Source organism: Elephas maximus, chromosome 16, assembly GCF_024166365.1.
Source record: "Elephas maximus indicus isolate mEleMax1 chromosome 16, mEleMax1 primary haplotype, whole genome shotgun sequence".
NCBI classification, from domain to species: domain Eukaryota; kingdom Metazoa; phylum Chordata; class Mammalia; order Proboscidea; family Elephantidae; genus Elephas; species Elephas maximus.
In genome coordinates, this window is record NC_064834.1 from 74,761,277 (window position 1) to 74,788,425 (window position 27,149).

Consider the following 27,149-nt stretch of genomic DNA (forward strand, 5'->3'; position numbering starts at 1 on the left):
ACTGAGACAGATCTGCATCTGTGCTCTCGGCCAGCCTGCTCCACGGCCTCCCAACAGACTGGAAGGTTCCCTCCTACAGGCCTCTTTGCTACTTGGCCACCAAAAGCAGCTGTGACATGTGGGCCACACTGACCCCAAACACTAGAGACCATGCCACTCTGGAGGCCCACAGGCAGGTTCCCGGCTTCAGCCCAGCAGACAGCGGAAGGCAGGCATGAGGGTAGGCTAGCAGCCTGGGATGGGCTTTGCTAGATACCACACTGAAGACAACACGAGCGTGTTTGGGGGCCGGGCTCCTATCAGGCAGCTAGGAGACCTGGCCACATTCTGTGTTGCCACATGCTGTGCCAACCAAGGAGGTTGCAGCCAGAAGCACCAGGCCACCTCTAATGTCCCCTGCCACGTGCCCAGCCCTGGTGACACTCCAACTGGCAGGTCTCCAAGGGTTCTCTGCCACAGGTCCAGCCCCAGATGTCTGTGCTCTTTGCCCTTCCTGGAGGTGCTCAAGCATACTCGGGCTCTAAGGAGCGTCACCCTAACGAGGCCTGCTGAGCTCTGCTTGACCTTTGAGAAGCACAACTAGTGTCCACAGAGCCCATGAAGGTGCATGTGGTGTGGGGCAGAAGTCCGGCATAGGTGGAGACCTGGGGGCACACAGGCTCTTGGGCAAACTGGCCTCATCTCACCCACCGCAGGCAGAGCCGAGGTGCATGAGGAGTCCCAGAGCCGGCAGGCCTCCAGGGCCACATGCCAACCTCCACCCCTGCTCCACTCTTCCTCCTCAATTCCCCTACGGAATCTTCTCCAGCCTTCAGGGCCTCCGCCGAATCTGTGTGGTATACCAGCCAAGCGTACACTCCCAGTCGCACGCAGGGTCCAAGTCCCAGGCCCGCCGTCAACTGGCTCTGTGACCTTGACAATAACAGTCTCAGTCTCATGGGGTCGATTCGGGGGTTGATGAGCTAACAGGGCCCATACTGACGGTTGTAGAACTGTTTGCAATTTCATTATCATCACACAGTCTTCCCTCGGGCACCCCAGAATGTTCTGGGGCCTCAGTTTAGCACATGCCTCATTCTGCCTGCACACAGGCTACTGCTTACACGCTGGTCTCTCCCAAATGGGGCTGTGCTGATGCACGCCCCCGCCCCACTGCTCCACTTGGGCACTACTCAACGCTGATGTTGTAGTGAGAAAGGAGCCATGGGCCATACGTAAACAAACGGGCATGGCTGCTTTCCAATAAAACTTTATTTACAAAACCAGGCACCAGACAGACCTTGCCCATACACAGCAGGAGCTCAGTTTGAGTGGCTAAGGCTCACAGGATTTGTACGGCCTGTGCAGCCAAACTCTGGAAAATTATGAGCCCTCGGTCTTCCTGCTCCTCAGTTACGGACATCCCAAAAGTCTGAGCCACATCTTGCAGGCTGCGTGACGCCCCAAAGGCCAAGGTGGGAGAAGAGGGCTTACAGGGAGCAGCATGATCAGCCTCTTTGCGTGTCTCACTTTCTCACCATCAACTTCAAAACAGGCTGTTGAAATGGCAAATGTTTTCTCACATGTATCTTTACCACAACTAAAAAAAACAAAACCCAGGGTCTGTGCCAACACCAGAGGTGGGAGTGGTTCCTAGTTGCACAGAGACCTTCCCTGACCACATTCCTGGTCCCTAAGAGCCTCCACTCTGGGCTGGCTGCGGCGGGTTTCTCAGACACAGGAAGGCTTTGGCCGTGGGGCTGCCAGTCTTGGCCCACTCAGTATTAGGTGGAGCGCAGGACAAACCCACGGCTATCTGAGGCTTTAAACATCTGAGCCAACCATCCCCACCCTTAGTTTCTCAGAGCTCTCAAAACGACCTCGCCGGGCCAAAGCTCGCTTACCACAAAGTTCATCTCCTCTTGCAACTTCAAAGCTGGGTGTCCACCTCGGGAGCCAGACCATATCTGGCCAGCAGAGAGATTTCTGGGTCCCAGTCAGGGAGGACTTTAGGGGGGGTTGTCTTAAGTGAGGAAAGCCCCAAGGCTGCCCTTGCTGTGTTTGTTCGCGTTTGTTCCACTGAACTGAGTGGAACGGTCCTACCAAAATTCTTCGAGGGACAGGAGAGGCGTGAGTAAATGCAGAGGAAATGTGCAATCCTTGCTCTGGTGCACACTGTTCTCAAGCATAGCAGTGACTCCAGAGCACCCTGCAAAGACCGTCCCAGGGGGATGGGACAAGCAGCCCAGCAAGCACTTCTGGAGCAGTGCCACTTTGAGAATACAGTTCCACTTCAAAAAATCCTGTTTTTGTGCTCTGAGATATGGGGGCTACACAGAGTGCTCTGATGCCAGGACCCCCATCAACTAGAACTCACAGGTGCTGGGCGCTCCTTTTCCACAGCCCAGTCTCCCTCTCTCAGGCACGGCATTCCTGTCTGCCACCTGGGAGCTTGGGAAGGGCCTGGAGGGCCAACTCTGGGCTGGCAGAGCCCTAGACAATGGGGATTAGGGCACAACTCCACCACATTCTGACACACAAGATGACAGTCCTGGGTCCTTCAAGTGCTCAATTTCAGAGAGAAATTGCCAAGCAAATTTCAGTCACTTTCCAAATGGGGAAACTGAGGCACAGGTCCATCAGACCAGGGACTGGCAAACTTTTCTTAAAGGGCCATATAGTAAATACTTTAGGTTTTGTGGGCCATGAGGCCTCTGTTGTAACTACTCCACTTGGGCACTACTGAATCCTGATGCTGTAGCGCAAAAGGAGCCACAGACGGTGAGTAAACATGTGGGCATGGCTGTGTGCCAGTAAAACTTTATTTACAAAAACAGGCCACAGACTCGCCTGTAGGCCGTGGTTTGTCGATCCCCTTGCTCTAGATGGTTGGAGGTGACAGGCTGTCATCACTCCTGGATGACCGGGGTATGACTGCAAACTACTGCTGTCACCAGAATGCTAAATAAAACAGGAAAGGCAGTGCATCGCAATCCCAACAGAGCTCTCGTGAGTGTCCCCTGCCTAGCACCCACTCCACCACACAGGCCCAGGGGTTGAAAGGTCTGATGGTAGGGCAAGGCCCAGGCAGGGCAAGGGCTCCTGGCTCCCCACCGTGTGATCTAAAACCCCAGAGGAGGAGGAGGGCACCAGCACTGGAGGCAAAGGAGAGCCCAGTTCCACCTGGAAGCCAGGCTCCCAGGGAGAACCAAGTGCCAGCGCCGACAGCTGGGGTCAGCACATGCTTGCCCGGTGTTTTTCCTTCTCCTGGCTGATGGCTCTGGAATGGGCTCCCGGCTATCCTCCTGCATCATGAGGTCTCTCCAGGGCCCCAGGCTGAGGTATTAGGAAGCTCCCCACCCCCGTCATCACCTTCTGATGAGGCCCAGGCTCCTGAGCTTCACCAAGGCCACTGCCAGGGCTCCAGTGTGGCCCAGCTCAGGGTCACTGCTTCAAGCTTGTTTCAGATTTCAGTAGGAATCCAGTTTTAGCTGCTGCATCCAGAATGGTGACAACTGTCACCTCCGGCCGTCTAGATGGCTCTGACAGCTGGCCGGGCAGGGCCAGGTCAGGTGAGGCCAGCTGCTATCCTGTGACTGGGCACCGACCCCTGGGGCCAGCCACTTGGCTGTCCTCACATGAGCGAGCCCCATGTGTCCGGGGCCAGCTCTGTCCAAGCATGGCCTGCCACACTGAGGGCAGGCAGGCCTGGCTCCAGCTCCTGCTGCCCTGGGGCCCCTGTGCTGATGCCTGAGCTCTGGCCGGGCCCCTAACTGGGAGCAGGGCAGGCAGGGCCAGCCCTGGTTCTGCCATCACAGGACGCCGGCTGCCACTCTGCACCTCCATTTCTCCTCTGTAGGACAGGGAGGGCACCAGCAGCCTTCCAGGGCTGAGATGGCGAGGCAGTGTCACTATAAACACACCCCTGGGGCAGCGCCTGCCACCCTGAGCCCAGTGAACAGCAACGTCTTCCTTGCTTCTCGAGTTACCAACACGAGAGCCAATCTGCCCGGCTGGGAAGAATCCAGGCCCTTTGCTTCTGTTCATTCATTCTTCATTCATTTATTCAATGAGTCTTTAGGAAACAAACACCCTGTGCCAGGTGCTATGTGAGGTGCTGCAGGGACAGTGCTGACAGGCAGGGTCACTGCCCTGCGATAGATGCACACAGTTAATCACCGTGATGGTGAGTTTCACGTGTCAACGTGGCTGGGCTGTGGGGCCCAGCTATTGGTCAAACACTGGTCTAGATGTTGCTGTGAGGGTTGACTTTAAGGAGAAGACCCTCTACAACGTGAGTGGGCCTCATCCAATCAGTTTAAGGCCTTAAGAGCAAAAACTGAGGTTTCTCAAAGAGGTAAGGAATTCTGCTGCAAGACTGAACTGTAGAAATCCCACCAAGTTTTCAGCCTGCTGGCCTGCCCTATGGATTTCAGACCTGCCAGCCACCATAATCATGTGGGCAAACTTCTTAAATTCTCTCTCCTTCTGTATGTACATAGATACATATACATATACATACACATATACATATATATGCTCATATATGTATATTGCTGTCATTAGCTGCCATCAAGTTGGTCCCCAACTCGTGGCGATACCATGCATAATGGAATTGGTCTGCTGTGATCCACAGGGTTTTCACTGGCTGATTTTCTAAAGCAGATCGCCAGGCCTTTCTTCCTCGTCTGTCTTGGCCTAGAAGCTCTGTTGAAACCTGTTCAGCATCATAGCATCATGCAAGCCTCCACTGACAGATGGGTGACGGCTGCACACGAGGTGCACTGGCCAGGAACTGAGCCCTGGGCTCCCACCTGGAAGGTGGGGATTTCACCACTGAACCACCACTGTCTATGTGTGTACATCCTGTGTCTCTAGAGAGCCCTGATGGACGCACGGCAGGATCCACACCTGGTCTTCTCCCTCTGACACTGCCTGCCACGGCATCACCTGTAGAGACTCAGCTGTTCCCCACCCACCCCCTTCCCTACAGCCTGCAAGCTCCTTGACGGCAGAACGGGTCTTAACGTGAGCCCAGCCACTTGGACACAGCTGGTGATGTGAACCGGTTTACAAGCTTGCTGGCTGCCCCATAAGGTTCCCATGGCAGGCAGGGCAGCTCCCTGGCTGAAAACACTCCAGGCCAAGCATTCCTGTACATCCCTCCTAGCAGGGAGGGGAAAACAAGAGCCACGAACGCAATTTTCCAGGAAAACTGTGGGTAGGAGGCTGCCAGGCCTGCTCTGGAAGCTTCTTTATGGCCAATGGCCTCCCTGCTGCATCCCATCCCTGGGCTCCCCCACACATGCCCCTCACCCTTGAGGCTCAGGCTCACTGCCAGAGGGCTGGGGGGGGGGCAGGGAGGTCCCTTCCGATGGCCCAGAGGGGTCAGCTGTGCAGAGCCAGGTCATAGGACACTCAGGTGATGCAGGGAAATACAAGCACAGTCTGGTCATCTGTAAGCATGGAGAAGTGCCGGGGGCTAGGTGCTGCAGTTTCTCTCATCAGCATCACCACCTGGACCCCACGGGATGCGCCCAGCCTCCTCTCCTACCCACCTAGTGCCACTTGGTCTGCTCCAGGACACCTGGCCCCGCACCACTGATACTAAATTGGGTAGGGCTCCATGGCTGCAACAGCTGCAGGAGAAAGGAGGCCCCTGGAGAGGAAGGCAGTCCACAAAGGGAGTCGACCCCCTCTGCGCCTCCCTGACCCCACAGCCTGTGAGCCAAAGACCTGTAGTGATGAGGTAGACCCTCAGGCATCCAAAGGCTTGGTGCTCAGGCCTCCTCAGGGGCCTGCTCTTCCCTGCCACCATCCCCTGACCGGAGTGCAGCCTCGGAGAACCCAGCACGTCAGAGCAGGGGGGCCTCTCCCCAGCCCCTCCTTTACCAGTTGGCACTCAGGCCTCCCGAAGGAAAGGGGTCTTGGTGGCGGAGCTGAGACACTTAACCCCAAGTCGATGCCCACCCCATCTCCCCTTCCATCCACTCCCAGCGTCTGCTCCCTGCTTGCACCAGGAGCTCCAGGGTGGCCAGCCTTGGCCACTGAGTGTAGTGAGACTGGAGGCCAGTGACCTGTCCCCAACTGTCCAACAGGGAAGCCACTGGCCACAGGCAGTGATTGAGCACTTGGAACGCGGCAGGTCCTGCTGAGACACGTAAGGGTAGCCCAGATCCAGAAACTTGCTACAGAAACATAATGTCGAATGCCTCTTTACATCAATTACAGGTTGAAACACTAGCATATACTTGGATATGCGGGGTTAAATAAAATATATTGTTAAAGTTAATTTCAACCTTTCTTCTTTTTAAATGTAGCCACTGGAACATTTAAAACTACGCATGTGGTCTAGGGTCTTAAAAGCTAGCAAGTGGCCATCTAAGATGCATCAATTGGTCTCAACCTACCTGGAGCAAAGGAGAATGAAGAACACCAAAGACACAAGGAAAATATGAGCCCAAGAGACAGAGAGGGCCACATAAACCAGAGACTCCAACAGTGTGAGACTGGAAGAACTAGATGGTGCCCAGCTACCACCAATGACTGCCCTGACAGGGAACACAACAGAGAGTCCCTGATGGAGCAGAAATGTGGGATGCAGACCTCAAGTTCTAGTAAAAAGACCAGACTTAATGGTCTGTCTGAGACTGGAGAGACCCCAGAAGACATGGTCCCCAGACTCTCTGTTAGCCCAAAACTAAAACCATTCCCGAAGCCACTTCTTCAGACTATAAGACATAAAATGATACTGGTGAGGAGTGTGCTTCTTAGCTCAAGTAGACACATAAGACTATGTGGGCAGCTCCTGTCTGGAGGTGAGATGGGAAGGCGGCAGGGGACAGGAGCTGGTTGAATGAACACGGGAAATACAGGGCGGAGAGAAGCAGTGTGTTGTCACATTGTAGGGACCGCAACTAGGGTCACATAACACCCTGTGTATAAGATTATGTATGAGAAACTGATTTGCATTGTAAACTTTCACTTAAAGCACAATAAAAATAAAACCACGCATGTGGCTCGTGCTGTTTCCGCTGGGCAGTGCTGACATTCACCCCTCTGAGACTTGGCTGTAGTTATACTGCCTCCAGAATGGAGACAGTGACCCCTCACAGGCTATTCTGGGGAGAACACACACACATAATGTGGCACAGCTCACGCCATCTGTATGGTCACAGCCTGCTTGAAGCCCTCCTTGCCCCCAGGGCTGGGTGGGCTCCTCATCTCCCTTCTCCGTGCCCAGGATGGGGCAGCCCAGGGGAGGCCCAGGCAGTGCCCACCAGCTCTCCCAATTCAGCCCCCATCTCCATCTCGGGACGCAGGACAGAGGGCTGCCCCTTTCTCATAGGCTGCCTGTAACAGAAAAGCTTACAAGAAACAGATCCTGCTTCAAGAAACAGTAACAATGGCTGTGATAATAGCATGGGTACTGATCACAGTGCTTCTCGAGGCCTTGCTATTCACCAGGCCCATGCTAAGAGCTTCCAGACACATTTGGTGGCTTAATCCTCATGTCACACAGAGGACACTGAGGCCCAGAGGGGACAGTGACCTGCGCAGGGCTGCGTGCTGAGCGGCGCACCAAAACACCATGCCAGGACCATAAGGATTAGGACCAGACTCCTTCCGGTCCTGCCATCCTAGGTGTACAGTGGGCACAGGTGCATTTATTGGCTCATCATTTGCCTATGTGCATCAAGCTGAGGCTCTGGTGTCTCTGCTGAGTGACAATGAACCCCACAATATATCCAATTAGATCTCCTTTGTCCTGCCAAACATAATCAGCCCCTACCTTCTGAAAGGCTCTCCCCAAACACTGCCACCACGGCTGCTGCCTCTCCAGTGGGCGTTTTGTGAGCAGGCCCGTGCCCAGCGGAGGGTCGCTTCATCTGCTGGCTACCCCGCCTTGATATCTGCTCGTGTTTTTATCTGCATCAGTTTCTGGAAAACTCCGTTGTTCAAGACTGTGCCAGGCAAGCGTGAGATGCAAGTTCTCTAGGTGGGTTGTGCCTGGTTAAGGCTGTGTTTCAATTATAAAGGTGGCACAAAAAAAATGCCTGCTCATCTGGAGTGGACGCCTGGCAACACACACCGTGGGCCAGAGGGCCATCATGGCCCTGGGGCCAGGAAGGATCTGTCCTTTCATGGGGGCATGTGGCACCTCGAGACAAAAAGGCAGGAGAGATTAGAGGGTCCGACAGCCCAAGCCCCCTCTCCTCATCTCATTATCTTCCTGGGGTACCCACATGAGAAAGGGGCAGACCAGAAGTCAGGGCAAGGCGGCAAGAAGGGAAAGCCACGTGGAAGGGCCGGGCTCAGGGATGGAGAGGTGCCCGGGCCCTTCAGTCCTGCATGAGCGTGCACAGACGACCTGACGTGCCTGTGTCTCCCTCACAGCCAGCCCTCACAGAGTCTTTCTTTTACTGGTGGTCTTCAGCAGCTCGGGAAGGGGCTTGGGAGGAAGTTTCCTTCTGGGACAAGAACGTCAGTTTCTCACCCCTCCTCTCCAAATGCTGGGACCCCGCGTCAGTGCCTTCTTCCTCACCCGCTTCTCGCCACGGCCCCTCCTGGGCTGGCTGAGGTCAAATCCCTGAGGTTTAAAAGAACAGCTGCAGTGAGGTAAGGCAGCTCCTTCAGAGCGCCTCTGACCCAGTGAGTCACATCAGATCCCAGCTCAAAACTCTGAGGGGTTCCCACTCAGCTGAGGACCAAAGCCCACTGTCCCTACACCAGCCTGGCTGGTGGCGGCCCCTCCTGAACAGCCTGTACCCCGTCACCCCCGTCTTGCTGCGCCATGAGCTCTGGCCGTTCCCACCTCCGAGCTTTGCTCTTGCTCGCCCCTCTACCTGAGTGCTCTCCCTCATGACTGTGCAGGGCCGACGCCTCCTGCCATTTTGCTCTATGTTCAGTCCCCTCCTCTAAGAGTCCCTCCTTTGACCCGCAAATCTAAAGGCAGCACGCCCCTCCTTCCCAACACCTCTCATGTCGGCCCATTTGATTTCCTTTATGGCACATGTCACTGTCTGAATGAGCTTGCTTGTTACCTATTCCTCTTTCAAGAAAGTAGCTTATGTGAGAGCGGCAGCCATGTGTGTCTTACAGAAACATCCCCAGGGACCAGCAGAGCACCGCACCCCGCAGACATCGGACATGAATCTGCTGAATGAGGAACGAATGGGTAAGAGGTTGAGAAGAGCACTAGAATAGATCTTGTGCCCCCAGATGCCAGACTGACGTCGGCAGAAGAGCGCCTGACCCAGATCTGTACCACCTGTCCCCTGGGCTGTCCTGGCTGAAGGAGCTGCGTACAGATGGGAGCACCCGGCTCCCACAAGCCGCAGCGGTCAGCTCAGCTCCAGCCGCCTTGGACGGGGCGGGCCTCTGCAAACCCACTGCCATCTGCTTCCTGTAAGGTTCTGCCAATAGGAGGTGAGAGGGAGCCCACAAGGCTGGAGGCGGGAGCAGGCCAAGCAGCTTCCTGCCTGCTTCCTGTTGCTGTCACCCCAGCCAGGCTTCCAGACCCGGCAGGAGCACTTTGCTCCGTTTACTAGCAGTTAGAGGTGCAGCTTTTCTAAAGCTTGCAGAACCAACTTCATCGCCTGCCCTCTCCCCAGCCCTGAGACACCCACCAGTCCCAGCCACAGAGTCTGGGTCCCAGCCTGGTGCCTTGACCCCAAGCTTCCCTTTGGTCCCCTCACCCGACGGTGGGAGCAGCTCCCTGCAGACACTTCCTCCAAGAAACCTACGTGCTGTCTTCTTGCCTTTTCAGTTCTTCAAAAACCTAGCAACTGTGGACACTGCCCTCCCTGCTGGCATCGCCACCAGTTCTGCCTCCCGGCAGGGCCCTGGCTGACCAGGGAGCTCACCGCACCCTCTCCACACCCAGAGCTCTGGCGAGGAAGCACTGCCTCTTCCGACCACTGCCAGCAGGGGCTGGGGGGCCTGATGACCTTTAGTCACATATCACTGATGTGAGCTCACTGCTTCTGCTCACAGCCTCAGCTTCTGGTGGTTGCGTTATGTTTTGGAACCGACCGTTTTTTTTTTTTGTCTTCCAAAAGAGAAGCCACCCCTTACTCCCTTTTCAAAAAATGGGAATTATCCAAGAGTTCTACTACGCCCAACTTTCGGTGGAGGCATTGTTAATCTTCTGGCCATAAATAGGCAATCAACACCCACTCTGAGTCCAGTGGAACCACAGGCCCACCGCCTGGGCTCTGCAGCAAAGGCTTACTCTACTGGGGAGCCGTTGCTTTCTTTATTCTCAACTGGGGTTTCAAGTGGCAAGAAAGGGCAGTCATTCAGGACAGTCGATAATACAAAATGTTATCGTTAAATGGGCCCTTGCCAACAGGGAGATACCACGTCGAGTCCATGCCCTGGTGACGGGGGCGTGTGGCAAAAGACAAAACTAAATCACAGCATCACCCTGTGGTGGCCCCTGAACACTGGTGGCCTGCGTGGTCTCAGGGTGCAGGCACAGGCAGGCGTGAGACAGGCCCAGCTCTGCAACAACCCTGTGTATCCGTCTCCAGCCCTCACATGGGCCCCCACAAGCCCTCACACCCCGAGAGGGGCCCCCACAGGAACCCCCACAAGCCTTCACAGGCATATCCTACAGGCCCTCACAGGGCCACCCACAGGAGCCCCACATATGCTCGCACCCCCACAGGGACCCCCACAGGGACCCCCACAGGGACCCCCACAGGAGCCCCTACAGGCACACCCACAGGCCCTCACAGGGGCACCCACAAGGCCCCACAGGCGCACCCACAGAGGCATCCACCTACAGGCCCTCACAGGGCACCCACCTACAGCCCCTCACAGGGGCACCCACCTATAAGCCCTCACAGGAGTACCTACAGGCCCTCACAGGGGCACCCACAGGCACCCAAAGGTACCCCCACCTACAGGCCCTCACATGGGCCCCCACCTACAGGCCTTCACAAGGGCACCCACCTATAGGCCCTCACAGGGGGTATCCACAGGCCCTCATGGGGGCACCCACATGCTCCCACAGGCACACCCACAGGGGCCCCCACTACAGGCCCTCACAGGGACCCCAACAGACCCACTGGCACAGTGCTCAGTCATGACCTGGAGACACTCTGAGAAACCTTTGGCCCAGTGCTACTGATCAAGGAGTGGGAAGAAGACAGACACACCTGTGTCCTTCTGGGGACGGCCAGGTTTCCCCACCCTGTTCCTCTGGGGCTGAACTAGGTGCTCTTCTGCTCATTTCCTGGAGATGTTTCCCACCTGAGGTAAACTGGCTGGCTGTGGCACAGCGGAGACCAGAGCTAGTGTGACAAGCATACCCCGTGGTCCAATGCCACCCTAGCCCACTCTGGGGTCCCATGCCACCCTAGCCCACTCTGCAGCCTCACGCCACCCTAGCCCACTCTGGGGTCCCACACCACCCTAGCCTATTCCGTGGTCCCACGCCACCTTAGCCCACACCATGGCCCCACGCCACCCTAGCCCACTCTGCGGCCCAACACCACCCTAGCCCACTCTGTGGTCCTATGCCACCCTAGCCCACTCCACGGCCCCACGCCACCCTAGCCCACTCCACGGCCCCACGCCACCCTAGCCCACTCCACGGCTCCACACCACCCTAGCCCACTCTGTGGTCCCACGCCACCCTAGCCCACTCCGTGGTCCCACACCACCCTAGCCCACTCTGTGGTCCCACTCCACCCTAGCCCACTTTGCGGCCCCACACTACCCTAGCCCACTCCGGGGTCCCACACCACCCTAGCCCACTCTGCGGTCCCACACCACCCTAGCCCACTCTGTGGTCCCAAGCCACCTCAGCCCACTCCGCGGCCTCACGCCACCCCAGCCCGCTCCACGGCCCCACGCCACCTTAGCCTGCTCTGTGGTCCCACGCCACCCAAGCCCACTCTGTGGTCCCACGCTACCCTAGCCCACTCTGGGGTCCCACACCACCCTAGCCCATTCTGTGGTCCCACGCCACCGTAGCCCACTCTGGGGTCCCATGTCGCCCTAGCCCACTCTGGGGTCCCATGCCACCCTAGGCCACTCAGGGGTCCCGCGCCACCCTAGCCCACTCTACCCTAGCCCACTCTGGGGTCCCATGCCACCCTAGCCCATTCTGTGGTCCCACGCCACCCTAGCCCACTCTGGGGTCCCATATCACCCTAGCCCACTCTGGGGTCCCACGCCACCCTAGCCCATTCTGTGGTCCCATGCCACCTTAGCCCACTCTGCCCTTGCTCTCTCCCTCCTCAGGAGCCTCAGAGCAACAGGTGGAATGGGGTGCCCAGATTCAAATGGACAAGAACAGCGACGCTTTAGCCAAGAAGTCAGAGGTTTGAAAACTACAGATGAGGACTGAGCTTCGCCAGTGTGGGAAGGGCTGCCTGGGCTGGCCAACCACGGATGCTCAAGGATCTGGGGGTGGACAGCTCCATGGATACTTGTAGAAACAAAATAAATCACAGCGATCCATTAGACTGCATTTCTACTGGGAAAAGATCACAAAGAGATAGGGTTTAAGTGAGGGCTGTGGGTTAGAGACCAAGAAAGACTTAACATCAGCAAATACTCAAAACGGCAGGTTAAAGGAAGTTCCCACCTATGGGGACTGGGATATGACTAGGGTGCGTTGGATGCCAGTAATAGGATTAGCCAGTGGCAAGTCCTGTCGGTCCCACCTGCATACTGTTCCTTAAAACCGCTGACAGGAACCACCAGGTCCAATAATCTGGGCTGGCCGAGCCCACCACAAAGTCTGCCAGCAGGGACCCATGGGCGAGGGACACCCAAGAGGAGGAACGCCAACACCGGTAAGCAGCAGTGGCTTCCTTCTAACAAGTTCTCTCCCCTCTCCTAAAGTCTGACTCACAACATTGACAACTGTGGCTGACTCTTAAGGGGTGCGCGCCCTGGGCAGACAGAGCCCTGAGCCCCGAACGTTCCCACAGACGAACACGTTCAAAGCTGGCAGCCACGCGATATGAGAAGGGCCACTGCTGCCTGTGGGCATGTCCGGAGGCTGCAGTAACAAGTCACCACACACCAGGTAGCTTTAAACAATAGAAACTTATCCTCTCACAGTTCTGGAGGCCAGGAGTCCAAAATCAAGGTGTGGCAGAGCCATGCTCCCTCTGAAGGCTCGAGGGGAGGATCTTTCCTCACCTCTTCCAGCTTCTGACGGCTGCCTACAATCTTTGGCTTGTAGCTGCGTAACTCCAACCTCTGCCTTCACCTGGCTGTCTTCCTTCTGCATGCCTGTTCACATTTCCCTCTTCTAATAAGGACATCAGTTATGCTGGATGAGGGCCCAGCCCGCTCCAGCATGCCCTCATCTTAACTTGATGGCAGCTGCAAAGACCCTATTTCCAAGTGTGATGGTTAAGATTGTGTGTCAACTTGGCTGGGCCGTGATTCTCAGTGTTTATATGTGGTCACTTCCACGACGGGGTCTGCTGCGAGCAGCCAATCAGTTGAAAGGGAGTTTCATTGGGGGTGTGGCCTGCATCCAAATATAAGCAGACGGTCTGGCTTTTTGCTTGCTCTGCATCCCGTGGCTGCTTCCTGTGCATCGGACCTCCGGTTCTTGGGACTTGGGCTATCAGCTTATCTGCCGATCTTGGGATTTGTGGATATTCACAGCCTGTGAGCATCACTAGGGTTGGTGTCACCCTTCACCCTGGGTGGTAACTCGTCTGCACCATCCCCCTCCCAACCAGCTGGGTGGAGAAAAGGGTCTCTGCCTTGGCCAATGGGAGAGGGGAGGAGCTGTGGGGATGGGGGACGGATGGGGGTGGGAAGGGTGGGGGCCTGTGCAGGGGGTGGGTGGGGCCATGCCACTCTGCCCACAGCGGGGGTTTCCAGCAGCTGGCCCTGCCCACCCTGGACCAGTGGTACCTGACACCATGAGTTACCACACTGGATTATACCAACCCTACTGATGCCACTGAGGTAAGCTGCTCTAAGCCCTTTCTTTCAGGCCAATGGAGTTGAAAGACCGGTTTGAGCTAGTCAAAGAGGCAAGGTGAGCTGGCCTCCAGGCTTGTCTACTCTGGCTGCCACAAAGCAAGACCTGAGACGTCTTGCTAGGAAGGTCCGTCTTCCTTCCCGGCCCCACGGCTGCAGCCCCGAGCAGGGTTCCCTCCCAGGCTGCTGTGCTGGCACCGAGCAGGGCCTGGTAAGCCGACGCGCTCCAGACAGGCCTGGGGAGTCCCTGTGCAACTGGCCCCCAGACCAGAGCCCTGGGCCCCTGGGCTGCTTCTCCTCACAGTTTCCACCCCAAATGGCCCTCCACTACAGCATGGAAAATCACCAAGTGGCATTAAAAGCTGCCTCCCTGGCCTGACCCCAACTGAACTCCTCCTATTCCTCTTTTCCCCAGAGAGATCAAAACTGTTGTGTCAATACTCGGCCCTGGTCTGAGTGACCTCAAGCAGATTGCTTATGCAACCTAGTAGCTCCAACAGGGGACAGCTAGAAGGGATCCGGGTGTCTGAACAGGGCTTTCCTCAAATTGGGGGAACTCCCAGGAGGAATTCCCCAGTGACACTGACATGCCCGTTTCTGAGACCAGAGAGAAGGTGACACTAGCTCCCTGGCACCACTGCCCCCACCAGGCCGCTCCACTCTGCCAGGCCGGCCTCACATGACACTGCACACCAACAGCTGCAGGCCCTGCTGGCTCTGCCCAGGTCATGATGCGCGAGGGTGGCCCCCACAGGAGCTACGGGGATGGGATGCAGGCTTGACTGTCTGCCGTCAAAGCTGACACTGGCCAAGTGCTGACATTCGTGTGTGAATCCATGCTATGTGCTTTTCAACTCCCCAAATCCTCCCACACCCAGGAGAAGTGGGACCAGCTCTTCCCATTTACAGACATGGACACTGAGGCTGGGTGACTTGCCCAGGGACACCCAGCTCAGAGGCAGATCAGGGAGCACAGCCCATCTATCTGACTCCAAAGCCGGCACATCCAGTGCCCTACCAGCTACTTCCTGTCACTGTCGGTCACCCAGAGAGGCCTGCTGGGCAGTCCCCACAGAGGACCAAGCATGCCGCAGGAGGAACTCTGGAGTCCACCGGCTCCTGACTCACTGGGTGGCTTTGGGCAAGTCCCCGAATCCCCCCTGGACTCTGGGGGCCTCATCCTCAAGTGAGGGGATGAATCAGAGCAGGGATGGAAAGTCACACTTGACCACCAAGTGGCTGCCAAGATCACAAGTGGAGGGTTCTTAGATTTCCTCTGAGTTCAACAGGAAAGGCTGCCACGATTGATTGGTCATGTCTGTCAGGGCATGGGAGGAGGAGGGCTGGATGAGGGCCCAGAGTGCTGCCCTGGCAGCCATGAGGAGACAGCCCAGGGCACAAAGGCTCAGTTTTTCTGCAGGAGTCCGTCGGACTGCTTCTGAGGGAGAGCATCTACTTCCGTGCACCCACCAAGGTTTTCCTGTACTTCCATTTAGCAATTATTTCACCCCAACTGGAATGACAGGGCTTCTTGGGCCACCTCTCTGACCAGATCTCCATTCCTGGCTGTGTTCTGTGGTATAAATGGTGCGTCACCTCTGAATTCCTCGGCTAGCTGATGGCACAGCGCCCATCCTAGCAGGCCATGTGCTAGGGTGCAAGGCAGCAGGAGCCTCAAACAGTGAAGGGACCAGCTGCTGCCTGGGTGGACAGAGAAGGCCAAAGAGGCTTGGGCAAAGCAGGCCTACAGCCCATGGACTCTGCACGGTTGGCCTGCAGCTGCTTGGATGGCCTGAGCAGAAGGTCACACACAGTGAGTGGCACGAAGGGCCTCCCCACATTTGGTAACTGGGGAGGGCCAGGGTCTCCCTTAAGAGGCAGCCTCTTAGCACACATGGCAGAGAGCTGAAGGGTGACCGCAGGAAGAGCCTAGCAAAGAGCTAGTATTACTAATGCACATCTGTGATAGCCCTCTGATGACCTCCTGAGGCAACCCCTCACCCTGCTCAGCTCTCTCTCCTGGCTGGTTCCCAGAACCCCAGCTCCAGCACCCTGCAACATCCCAAAGATTTGCCGGCGGGCTCCTCTCACCCTCGTGCCTCTTTCTACCAAAACTGCCCCCAGCCAGCTTTCACAGGCCCCTGAGACATCTGTGAACACAACAGTCGCTGCCTGTTCTGAGGCCACTTGGGGAGGTTCAGGGCTCGGTGTGTGGCAGCTGCAATCAATCAACCCTCTGTGTCGGCATCCCCGACCCCTCCCCACAAATGTCTCACTTCTGTTTGCAGCACTGTTGAGAACTACAATTTGTTGCTCTTTCAAGCTGACCAGCTTGGAGATAAAAACACAGCCAGGGCAGTGACACCCAGGGGCGCGGCAGCTGTGGGTGATCTGGCGCATTGTTGCCTTGTCTGAGTCCTTTGCTCAGGCACATGTGATCTGCCTCCAAGTCACAATGCACAGCTCAGGTCTGCTGGGTGGTCAGACCAGCTCTCAGGAAAGCAGCAGCTAGCAATGTCAGCATGGATCCTCCTAGTACACAGTTCTGGGGTTCCAGCAGGGCCCTGTACAATGGCGCACACTGTCACTGTGCAGAAAGGCGGCTCAGGCTTCACACTAACACCAGGTGGCAGGGTCCTGGGGAGGCCATGTGAGGGCAGGGGCTGGGCACGGACTAGTGGCATCAGACTTGGGTGGGGTCGGGCACAGCTGACCCTAGGGCCTGTCCGAGAGCAGCCGCTCTCTGGAACTGAGTGTTGTAAGCACAATCACAGGGAGGGGTGGATGTTTCTGGAATAGGTCCTGGTGTCATTTCTCCACCTCAGGACTTTCCTCACTACAATGAACTTCCACTCAGGGTCCAGATGGCTGGGTCACCTGCAATCCCTCTTGGCAACTCTGCTCAAGATTCAGGTGGTGGGGGCTTAAAGAAGATATGAGCAAAGGCAGTTGGAAAGCGATTTCTGTCCTGTCTTGTCCTGCTGCTGCTGCTGGGCACCCGTGCCCAGGGACGCAGGCAGAAAGGTGCGTGGGAGTTCCCAGATCACTTCTACCATGAGACAAGAATGTCCACTCACGCTGGCGGGTGGCAAGCCTGATTCTTTCGCCGTTTCATAACCTCAGCTCTGAACATGGAGCTCCCCACAGGCAAAGAGAGGAACAGAGAAGAAGTTAATGGCAAGGACAGAAAACGAAGGATACACAGAAAGAGATACACACACACAGATTTACACACATACGTAAATATTGTTGTTGTCGTTGGGTGCCAGTGAGTCAATTGTGACTCACAGCAACCCCATATGATGAATAGAACTGCCCATAGAGTTTTCTTGGCTGTAATCTTTATGGGGACAGAGTCCCAGGTCTTTCTCCTGCAGAACTGCTAGCTGGGTTCGAACTACCAACCTTTCAGTTGGCAGCCGAGCACTTAACAATTGCACACACATTATACACACACATACATAGATATACACACATACATACACACACATTCACACACATTATTGCCCTTATTACCCCCAGTAGTCCTACGAGGAAGAGAGAATTGCTATTTGCTGCACAGAGATGTTAAGCAATTGGCCCAGAGCTGCACAGCAGCTACGTGACAGAGCTAGTCTCTAAGCTGACCATCTGGCCCTAGAGCTGGCTCTAGGCCCTCACACCCTCCTGCCAGCTCTGCCTCCCCCTCCAAGCTAATCAGCCCCATGCCTTCTAACTCCTTCTCATGGCTCGCAGGCCCCTTTGCCCCCTGGCCCTCCTCTGGAAGCCTTCCGCTAAATGCAGATCAAATACCAGGTTCCAGAAGCTTCCCGGCAGACCCAGAGGCAGGGGCCTTGGTTTCCTAGGAGGGGGCAGGAATGGATAAACCCTGAGCCCTGTCTACTCTGACCCCTTTGCTTCCAGCAGAGTCTTCAGCAGGTGCTATGAGCACGCCCACTTTATAGATGAAGACTATGTCCACCCCGACCTCGGAGCATGTACTCCTGCTATGCCCAGCTGCAGGTGTAGACAGGGGAAGGGCGGTTTAGGCCTTGGAGCTCTCTGCCTGCCTCTGCTGGTCTGACTTTCCCAGGCTCTCTCCCTGACCACTTTCCTGCTGACAGGCTGACAGGCTGGAGGGGCCTCTGGTACCCACCCTGCTCAGGCTGCCCTGGACCCTGCTGGTTCAGCCCCGGTCAGTCCCTGCGGGAAGCTGGGCCATCTCCCCAGAAAGTCAAGCAGCTCCAAAGGGCTCATGGAAAAGGCACACTGCACCTTTCCTCTGTGGCCCTCACGTGCCTATCCCAGGACCCAAATCAAAGGGGCTCCTTCACAGAACGCTCAACCGGAAACCCTCTCCCTCTAATCTTCAAAAGCAAATAAATGAACCAAGGTCAAAAGGCCCGTGGGAGAAAGGTTAGAGTCAAGGGCAGCTTAAAGAAATGATGGCAGGAACACGGACCAGAGCTGCTGCCCGTATAAGCCTGCACTTCTTTTCCCGCAGACACACAGACCCTGCTGGCGCCCCGGGAGTTACAGACAGTACAGTGCAGCAGATGGAGGCACAATGCCATGGGCATTCACTCCCCACCAGCCTTCAGGGGTGCTACACAGCTTCCCAGCGGTCTGCTGGACAATGGGCCCTGTGCACCGCAACATGCCCAGCTCACTGGGGCTCGGGCCGTACCCTGCCTTCTCCAGGCCGAGTCCTGGGCTCTTTTCAAATGTACAGGGATTGCCCTGGGCCTGGTTTTCAGGGCCTCTAGACAGATGGGTCACCCTCTTGAACCCGCAGACCCTGAGAGAGACAAAGCTAGCAGAGCCACATGGTGAGAGGGGCTAGCATGGTGGAGGGCTCAGTGTCTGCCAGCTCACCACCGTGGACTCTTCAGAAAGCTTTCCAAACCCAAGCAGGTGGGCATGGCAGACAGGTGAATCCTGGAGCTCTCCTCCGGCCCAGAGTCCTCTCCTTGGGTCCTGGAGACCTGCCTGGAGCTGGTGAGACCATCTATGCCTCTGAGCAGCCCCACCGAGCAACACAGTTTTAAACCATTTCTTCCAAAGGGAGGATGGGAAACATCTCCAGTGGTGCCAGTAGTATTATTCCAATTTGTGGCTAATAAAATATAACAACATATGGAAGTCGTTCTTCCTACCTATCTAGCTTATTGGCTAATAAAATAAGCTCAGCACTAAACATTTAACTGAAGCTGTTTATCACATCAAGAACTCAGGGCTCTGAGTTTCCTTCAGGAATCTCCCAAATCTGCCATCTTGCCAGGCTTTTTACCTGCTGAAATTTCTTTCAGAGAATGAAAAATCCACTTGGTTGTCCAACGTAAATGAGTGTGCTCGATCGCTGTCCAGCTATAACGTCAAAAATACCCAACACTGGGGGAAAGGAAGGGATAGGCCTGGAGCCCCAAGGGAAGAAATGGAAACTGGAGGCAGAGGGTGCAGGCCAGCCACCAGACCTGGCAGGCTCAGTATGGCTTGGTGCCGGGGCACTGAGCTTGTCCTCCGGCAGCCCTGGCTCTTGTACAAAGTCTGGAAAACCTGGACTCCGAGGCCAGGGGTGCTCCAGCCTTGGGACACCTGTATCCCTGCAAAGGAGGGCTAGGGGAGAGAAGGAACCCCCATGAAAAGAAACTACATTTTCATTCTAAAGTGACAGGAGAAAATAGCACCGGGCACTGAAATGTCCAAATTGGTGTGGACGTACCAGCCTCCCACCCTGCACCTGGCCACAGCGCTTCCATGTGCTAGGCCACACCCTCTGGGCCCATTCTCAGCACCAAGTGCATCTTCACCCACATCAAACCCAGCAATGGCCAAGGCCGACATATACAAGGCCAGGAAAGGCAGGGGGTCAGACTGAGGTGCCAAACAACTCAGCACCTCCTGGGTCCAGAGCCATGAACTCTGCATTCTACCTGCCACATTGACCAGTCCTTGTCCTTGACTCATGGGTCACAAGGGCCGCCCCTCTGTCCCAGGCCTCATGTCTACACTGTCATCCTCAGGAAACCCTCCAGTAAGAACTCATTCCAGACACTGACTGGGCCTGGAGAGCATCCTGATGATGGTGTATCAACTCCAAGTTCACTGCATACAAACCAAGATCAGTGTTAGCACAAGGCAGGGCCCCAAGACAAAGAGGATCAAGTGACAGGGTGTGTGGCCAGTGGCTTCACCTGCAGTGAACTGCGAGGACAATCACAGAGTGGCACAGAAGATACTGATCACGAGTTCTCAATGCGCTAACATTTTTGACAGTTTAATCAAAAGAATAAGAGCTCACCCCCACCCCACCCCGAACTCTCTCAGGGCCACCTGATCTAGGTGACACTGAGCCCGGCATGTGTGAATACTCCTTAAAGCTGCTGCAGCACTGGGTTCCTGTGAAGAGGCTCCAGCAAAGGGGACTACAGTGCCTGGTCATGCTTGCCTGCCTACAACATCTGCTTCTCACCACCTGTCTGCCCAGATACCACAGATGCAGGGTGTCACAAGGAAAGGGCACTTCTGAGCTTCAGTTGAGAGAAATAAGGAATTAAAAAAAAAAAAGAAAACACAGAGCTGAAATAACCTTTCTTTGACTGGGATTTAAAAAGCAAGGACATCAGCCACTCTGGGAGTTTCTGTGGTTGGCAATGGCTCCTTTGGCCCAGATGGGGGAGGATCAGTGTGGCTCTGAAGGGCACCACCACAGCCCTACAGCAGCCTGCCTGCAGGGGTCTTACCTGTGCCATCTTGGCCAGGTCAAGGGAAGGCCTCTGCTCCTGGGCGTCTTCAGGGCGCCGCCGTTTGATGCCGACCTTCTTGTCGTTGAGGACGCAGGGCTGCGAGTGGCTGCGGGAGAGGCCACTGGAGCGTCTCGCCAGCTCGGGCGTCGAGGCCGGGGTGCTGCTGGCCGAGGGAGGGCAGTATTCCGAGGAGAACTGCTCGTGGGAGCATGAGAGGGAACGCTGCATGTCGAACCAGCTGCCTCCCATGGGGTTTGGGTCGGGGCTCCAGAGATCACCCTCCTGTCCACAGGTGGCTGGGCCTGGTGCCCCCTGGCAGGGCTGCCCCCCAAATCGGAGATGAAATGCAGTCTGGTCGTAGGGGGAGGGAAGCGCGTTGGCCCGGGAAGGGAGACTGAAGCTGGAGCTTCTCTGCATAGTGCTGAAGCCGTTAGAATAGCGCTGGACGCTGCCCCCACTGTAGCACCGCCTCTTCTCTACCGGAGTCCAGACTCTGGACCCCAAGGGCCGCCATGATGTCCGGCAGCTGGACATCTCATCGGAGAAAGACAGGGAGCGGCACTGGCGCTTGCTGGGGGGTGCAGAGGGGTTCCCATTGTGGTCACTGATGCTGAGATCCTTGATCAGGCTGGTCACCGCACAGGCAGTCACCGCCTCCCTATGCCACAGGGCGCTGTCCCGACACTTCTCTGGCAGGCATTCCCAGACGGTGGTGCTTGGTTGGTCAATCTGTAGTGGGCACTTCCTGTCCAGGTCTCGCCATCTGTCATTTTCTGGTTCATAAATAACAGAGAGAAAGCAGGATTTGAGAAGGCCTTCGGCCAACCCTCTGACTCCATGCTAACAGCCCGCTTTAAACAGGATTTTAGAGCGAGGAGGGCCCCTGGAAACCATCTGTCCCGCCTCACTCCATAGATGCAAAGCTGAGACTCAGGAGGGAGCAGGTCCCAAGGCTGAGGCAGAGGCCGAGTGGGGCCTGGGTCTGGGCAAACCTGGCACTCCTGGCATGGCTTTCTTTCCAACCAACCATACTGCCTTCCAGGAAAACCCAAAGCAATGCTTTTACCCCAAATGCTTTCTCACTATTCAGGCAGGAGACCAGCTTGCCCTGCCCTGGCCTGTGGCAGGGTTGGGGCAAAGGATCTGTCACGTTCCAGCAGTACCCTGTCATTGGGCCTTGAAGACCTGGACCATGACAAAAGAGGAGACTTGTGGTTCTTCAGAAGGTCAAGGTTGAACAGGGGTGGAGGGCACTGCCAGGCGAGACCTGTTCATCTGAATTCCATCTTCAAAGCGCATGCTGCTAACAGACACTGGCTCTTCTACAGATTTATGTTCCCTCCACAAAGATGTTCAACAACATCAACAACAGCTGCCCATCACTGCGTACTTCCCACATGCCCACTTGGTTTCCCAAGCAATGAAAAACTCCAGGAGCAAGCCTGTGGCTACACAAGGTTAAGAGTACAATGTAAATGTATGTGCTCAGGTCTCCACATGAACACATGAATAAGTTAACCTTGCTATGAAATGCTGACTTTGCACTTGGACCCTGATTTTCAGGAAATATTCAAGAATTACTCATTGTTTTCCTACTATGGAGTCAGGCACTGTGCTGGGAATTTTGGGAGATGTAAAGATAAATTTGACATAGTTCTTGTGTTCAAGTTTACAACACAAAAGGGAAGCTAAGAAATATGCTGTCCTGCCAGGGATCGACATGTTAGCACTTTCTCTTTTTTGGTAATCCACATCTATTTATAAACTGTGCAGATCCCAATGCAGAGAAAACTGTGGCCTAAGCCTGTTGATAGAAGAATAACAATTGTTACAGACCGAACTGTGTCTCCCAAAAACATGTGTTGTAAATTTTACCCTCTATGCCTACAGTGGAAACCTTGGTAGTGGTTAAGTGCTACAGTTGCTAACCAAAAGGTCAGCAGTTCAAATCCGCCAGGTGCTCCTTGGAAACTCTACGGGGCAGTTCTACTCTGTCCTATAGGGTCGCTGAGTCTTCGGAGCTGTCTCGATGGCAACGGACTTGGGTTTTTATTTATGCCTATGGTAGGAGCCCTGGTGACAAAGTGGTTAAGAGCTCGGCTGCTAACCAAAAGTTCGGCAGTTCGAGTCCATCAGCTGCTCCTTGGAAACCCTACAGGGCAGTTCTAATCTCTCCTACGGGGTCCCTATAAGTCAGAGTGGAGACCACAGCAAATGGTTTGGTTTGGTTTTATGCCTACGGTTATAATCCCATTTGGGAATGGGCTGTCTTTATGTTAACGAGACAACTGGTATAGGGTGTGTCGTGAGTCAATCTCTTTTGAAATATAAAAGAGATTAAAGGAGCAAGTGACACAAGCAGAGATGGGGGAAGACAGATGCCAAGTCACATGAAGGTCGCCCAGGAGCAGAAGCACAGAAGAGACAAGGACCTTCCTCCAGAGCTGACAAAGAAAGCCTTCCCCTAGAGCTAGTGCCCTAGATTTAGACTTCTAGCCTCCTGAACTGTGAGCAAATAAGTTTGTTTGTTAAAGCCACCCACTTGTTCTATTTGTTATAGCAGCACTAGATAACTAAAAGAGAAGTAACACCTGACACATAGATCAGTAAAACCTGATATTCAGTAGGTGCTGAAATGTGTACTGACTCTCACGGAGATGCCCACCACTTACCGAGCATCCACCGGAGGCCTGTAATTCCCACATCGCCCTGCATGTAGGCACCACTATGGCCAAGATGGGGAAACTGAGGCTTAAAAGGTCAAGTAACCAGTGTGGGCCCTCTTTCACTACAGTACAACGCTGATGGGCCACAGGGGAACCTGATGTTGGCCGCGCCCCAGTCAGTGTACGAGTAGTGCAAGACGAGCTGAATGCTCTGGAAATTAGAATGCAGCTTGCACAAGGTCTTCAGAGAGCAAGGACTACTGATAGACCACCTCTCCAGTGGCCAGTCTCCAAAGGGCTTGGAGAAACACCTCGGGGCCTGACCTGGTGGCTAACTGTCACATGCGGCAGCAACCTGATAGGTTCCGGGGAAATGACTGGGGGCGGGGGGGCGCCAAAGGTAGACGCACCAGCCAAAGGGACAAAGTCAAGTCGGGGTTAAGTGGTTAAGTGTCATACTCCTTCCACTCAGGCACCCTACCTCATTCATGAGATATACGCAGCTCGAGGGGCCGGCGCCCTGGACAGGGCACCGATGGGGAAACTGCTAGAGGCTGCATCCTCAGGAGGGGCTAAGACTCCGGAGATGTAAGAGGGAGAGAAAAAAGTAGGACCGTCCCTAAACATCCAGCTCATCACGTCTCTGAAGCTTCCCAAGCCCTGGCACACTGCAAGTCTCGATACATGTCCCTTTCCTGGAGCTGGAGAAATGATTTCCAAAAGTCCCCAAAGGGTACCTTTTCGTAAATAGCATATGCTGTTCAAAATATGCCTTCCCTACCCATGGAAATCATTTGCCATACTTTTAAAATGGCTTAAATCTGACATTAGTCAGCACTTGAACATTCAGTAAAACAAAATAACAAAAAGAAATACAAAACGAACATTGAGTTATACCATCCTATTACCCAATCTAAAAGGAGAGGGAACATTATCCTAAGGAGAAAGTGGGGATTTAAATACGATGATGTCATTCAAAACAATATAAGTGACAGCAAAATGATAAACATAATTTATATGTCCTACACTTGGTGGCTGGTTAAACTATCAAGGAATAGCGTTGAGCAGGAAAACGCAGTTTCAAGGACTATTTAATGATGTGGGGAAATGCCAGTGATGAAATCCTAAGAAGCAAGAAACAGGATGTAAGACTGTACCCACAGCATGACTTCTAGTTAGTGAAATGTGCATGTTAAATGTGAAGATGAAAAGGAAATAAACCAAGATGTTCACAGCTGACTGGTAGATATCTGATTGATTTACATTGTCTCCTTATTGTTCTTCTATAGCCTCCAAATTTTCTGTAAGGAAAAATATATTGCCAAATCAGAAAAACAACTTGTTTGTTACCAAAAGAAGCGGGCGGGGGACGGGGGGTTGACCTCTAAGCCCACTAGCGTCCTGACGGAATGCCAGGGCTAGGCCTAACATTCCCATCCACCTCCAGGTTTGCTCCATGGGGTCTTCCAGGAAGTCCCCCTAGAATGACGGCTGGCCACCAACTTCTCCTTTGGAATGAGACATGTGTGACAGACTGAGGAAGGAACCAGTGGGCCCAGCTATGGAGCAGAAAGAGCACCAAGAAGGTGCCATGGTGGCTGCTGGTTAGAAGGTAGAGACACAACCAAATGTGCCTAAGCCAGGCCTTGGGAAACCCGTGCAATCAGACAGGTTTGATCTTATCCTCAGAGGACGCCACTTTCTGTTCCATTTTTATTTCACCGCCCTGGAATTTTCTCCTTCTCTGGGGAAGTCATAAGAAGAAAGGGAGTTGGGGACCAGTTAAACACAAACACACTGTCTTGCATCTGGCAATGCCTTTCCTTTCCTGTGGCCATCCCATGATCTTGGTGCTTCCTGCCTAGACCCCGGGGGCCTCGGCTCCATCCCACCCAGCCTCCTCCCTGGCTCCAGAAAGAACTTTCTGAGGCACACACCTGATGCCCATTCCCTTCAGCGGCTGCCCACTGCTTCCCGGGAAGAATGCGAACTTTTTAGCCTGGCATCAAAAAAAAATCAAGTCACAGCTGCCCGGTGGAGCCTATGCCCCACTTACACCAAACTGCCTGCGACATCTCAAGTCACACAAGAATCGTGCGGAGTCAAAATCATCCTTGCAAGTCCCAGACACTGCCCACAATGTGCACCTTTCCAGGTTTGGTGTACACTGTCCTGGAGACTGGTTCTTAGGCACCAGCAGCTCTTTATAAAACTCAATAACCAGACGAGAGGGGTAAGCATAGATATAGCCGGCCTGTGGCGGTCTGGCTTTCAGTCTGCTCGGCCTTTAGGTTAACTCTCAAGTTCCCAGCAGTGACCGGGGTTGTTGGTAAATCCTCATGCGTTCCTGCTCATAGCAGGAGCTACTCCTCCCTGATTTAAACAGCAAGCCTCTCTCTGCTGCAACACCACTACCACGTGTGGGTGGCTTTAAAGCACAGCAATTTGTTTCCCCACAGTTCTGGGGCTAAAAGTCTAAAGCAGGGTCTCAGCCTTGTCAATCCCTTCTGTGTAGGTAGCTCTGGGCATCTCTTGGTGATCCTCACAGTGTCTGTCCTCCCCAGTGTGTGGGTCTCTATGTCTGATCTGTTCTTTTTACAACTCAGAAGTGATCAGATTCAGAACCCACCCTACTCAGGCATGACCTAATCAACATAACAAAGAAAACCCTGTTTCCAAACAGGATCACATCGGAAGGTACAGGGGTTAGGACTCTAACACATACTCTGGGGAGACACAGTCCAATCCAGAACAGCCTGAATGACTGTAACATGTAAGATTCTTTGTTGTAGGAAAGAGTAAGTATCAGGTCTCAAGTCAGCCCAGTACCACAGCATCCCCACAGACACCAGCTCTGTCTCACCTTCACACCTTTGCCAAGGCCTGGAAGGCTCTTCTCCTGCCCTCGTTCTACTTCCTCCAACAGAGTCTCTTACTCATTTAAGAGCCAAATCAAACATTACCTCCTCACAGGATACACCTTCCCCAAAGTGTCCCTTGTGCTCCCCAGCTCTCGGCCCAGACTTTTGATCCCAGACACATACATGAGGCTGACCCTGACTCATTTGTTCCCATGTCCACTTCTTCTGAGCCACGAGCCCCTCAAGCACAGCCCTGTGGCTGCCCAGGGCCTGGCACAGAGCCTGGCTCACAGTTGGCCTCAGGCGGGGGCAGCTGAAAAAAGGAGTGGATGAAGAGGTACAGGGAGACACAGCAGAGGAAGCCACAGAGGTCTCTGGCAACGGTTACCCTTCTGTAGACAGGCAGGTCCAACCTGTGCTGTGGCCTGAACTCTCCAGGTCTAACCTGTGCTGTGGCCTGAACTCTCTGCTCCGCCAGGGCCACCAGGGCCGTGGGAGGCCCTGTGTGCAGGAATGCTTAAGATACTCCAAAAACACAAAGCACAGCCAGATGCTAAGCACCACTATTATGTCCCCACCAATCAGGTGGCCACCTGTTCCATCTGCCCAGCAGATAATATTGTAATTGTTGCTATCTTTATTGCTCTGAGAAGCACAGCATAAGAAAAGTAAAAACAACCAAGGCTATGTTTAGTCCTTCTATTTTCCCCCTTTTATCAGGAACAGAAAGCAATTTGTTGGGTCAGGTCATCCGACAAAAGAAATAGGAACAGAAGCTAATCTTTAATGGCAAACTGCCCCGAGCAGCAGCCCCCGATGATGTCACACTGCACAAAGGGCCTTGGCAGGGCCCTAAGGGGAAAGAGAGGATTCTAGATGCCCCCCCCCATTCAATATCACTTCTGTACGAACAGCCCTAACGCTTTTTTTTTTTTTTTTTAAGTGACAGTGGC

The 27,149-nt window shown here is 54.6% G+C and overlaps 1 protein-coding gene across 6 annotated transcripts in view; it reads right to left on the reverse strand.

Annotated features, from left to right (window-relative positions):
* Positions 1 to 27,149, reverse strand: part of FAM53B (family with sequence similarity 53 member B) — a 533,156-nt gene that overhangs the window by 30,931 nt on the left and 475,076 nt on the right. For all 6 annotated transcript variants that reach the window (XR_007513400.1, XM_049854797.1, XM_049854794.1 and 3 more), the window contains one exon: positions 20,667 to 21,442. Coding sequence is in view for 5 of the 6 variants with exons in the window: in XM_049854797.1 (XP_049710754.1) it covers positions 20,667 to 21,442 (776 nt within the window). In the remaining variant the exon portion in view is untranslated. The remainder of the gene's footprint in view (positions 1 to 20,666; positions 21,443 to 27,149) is intronic.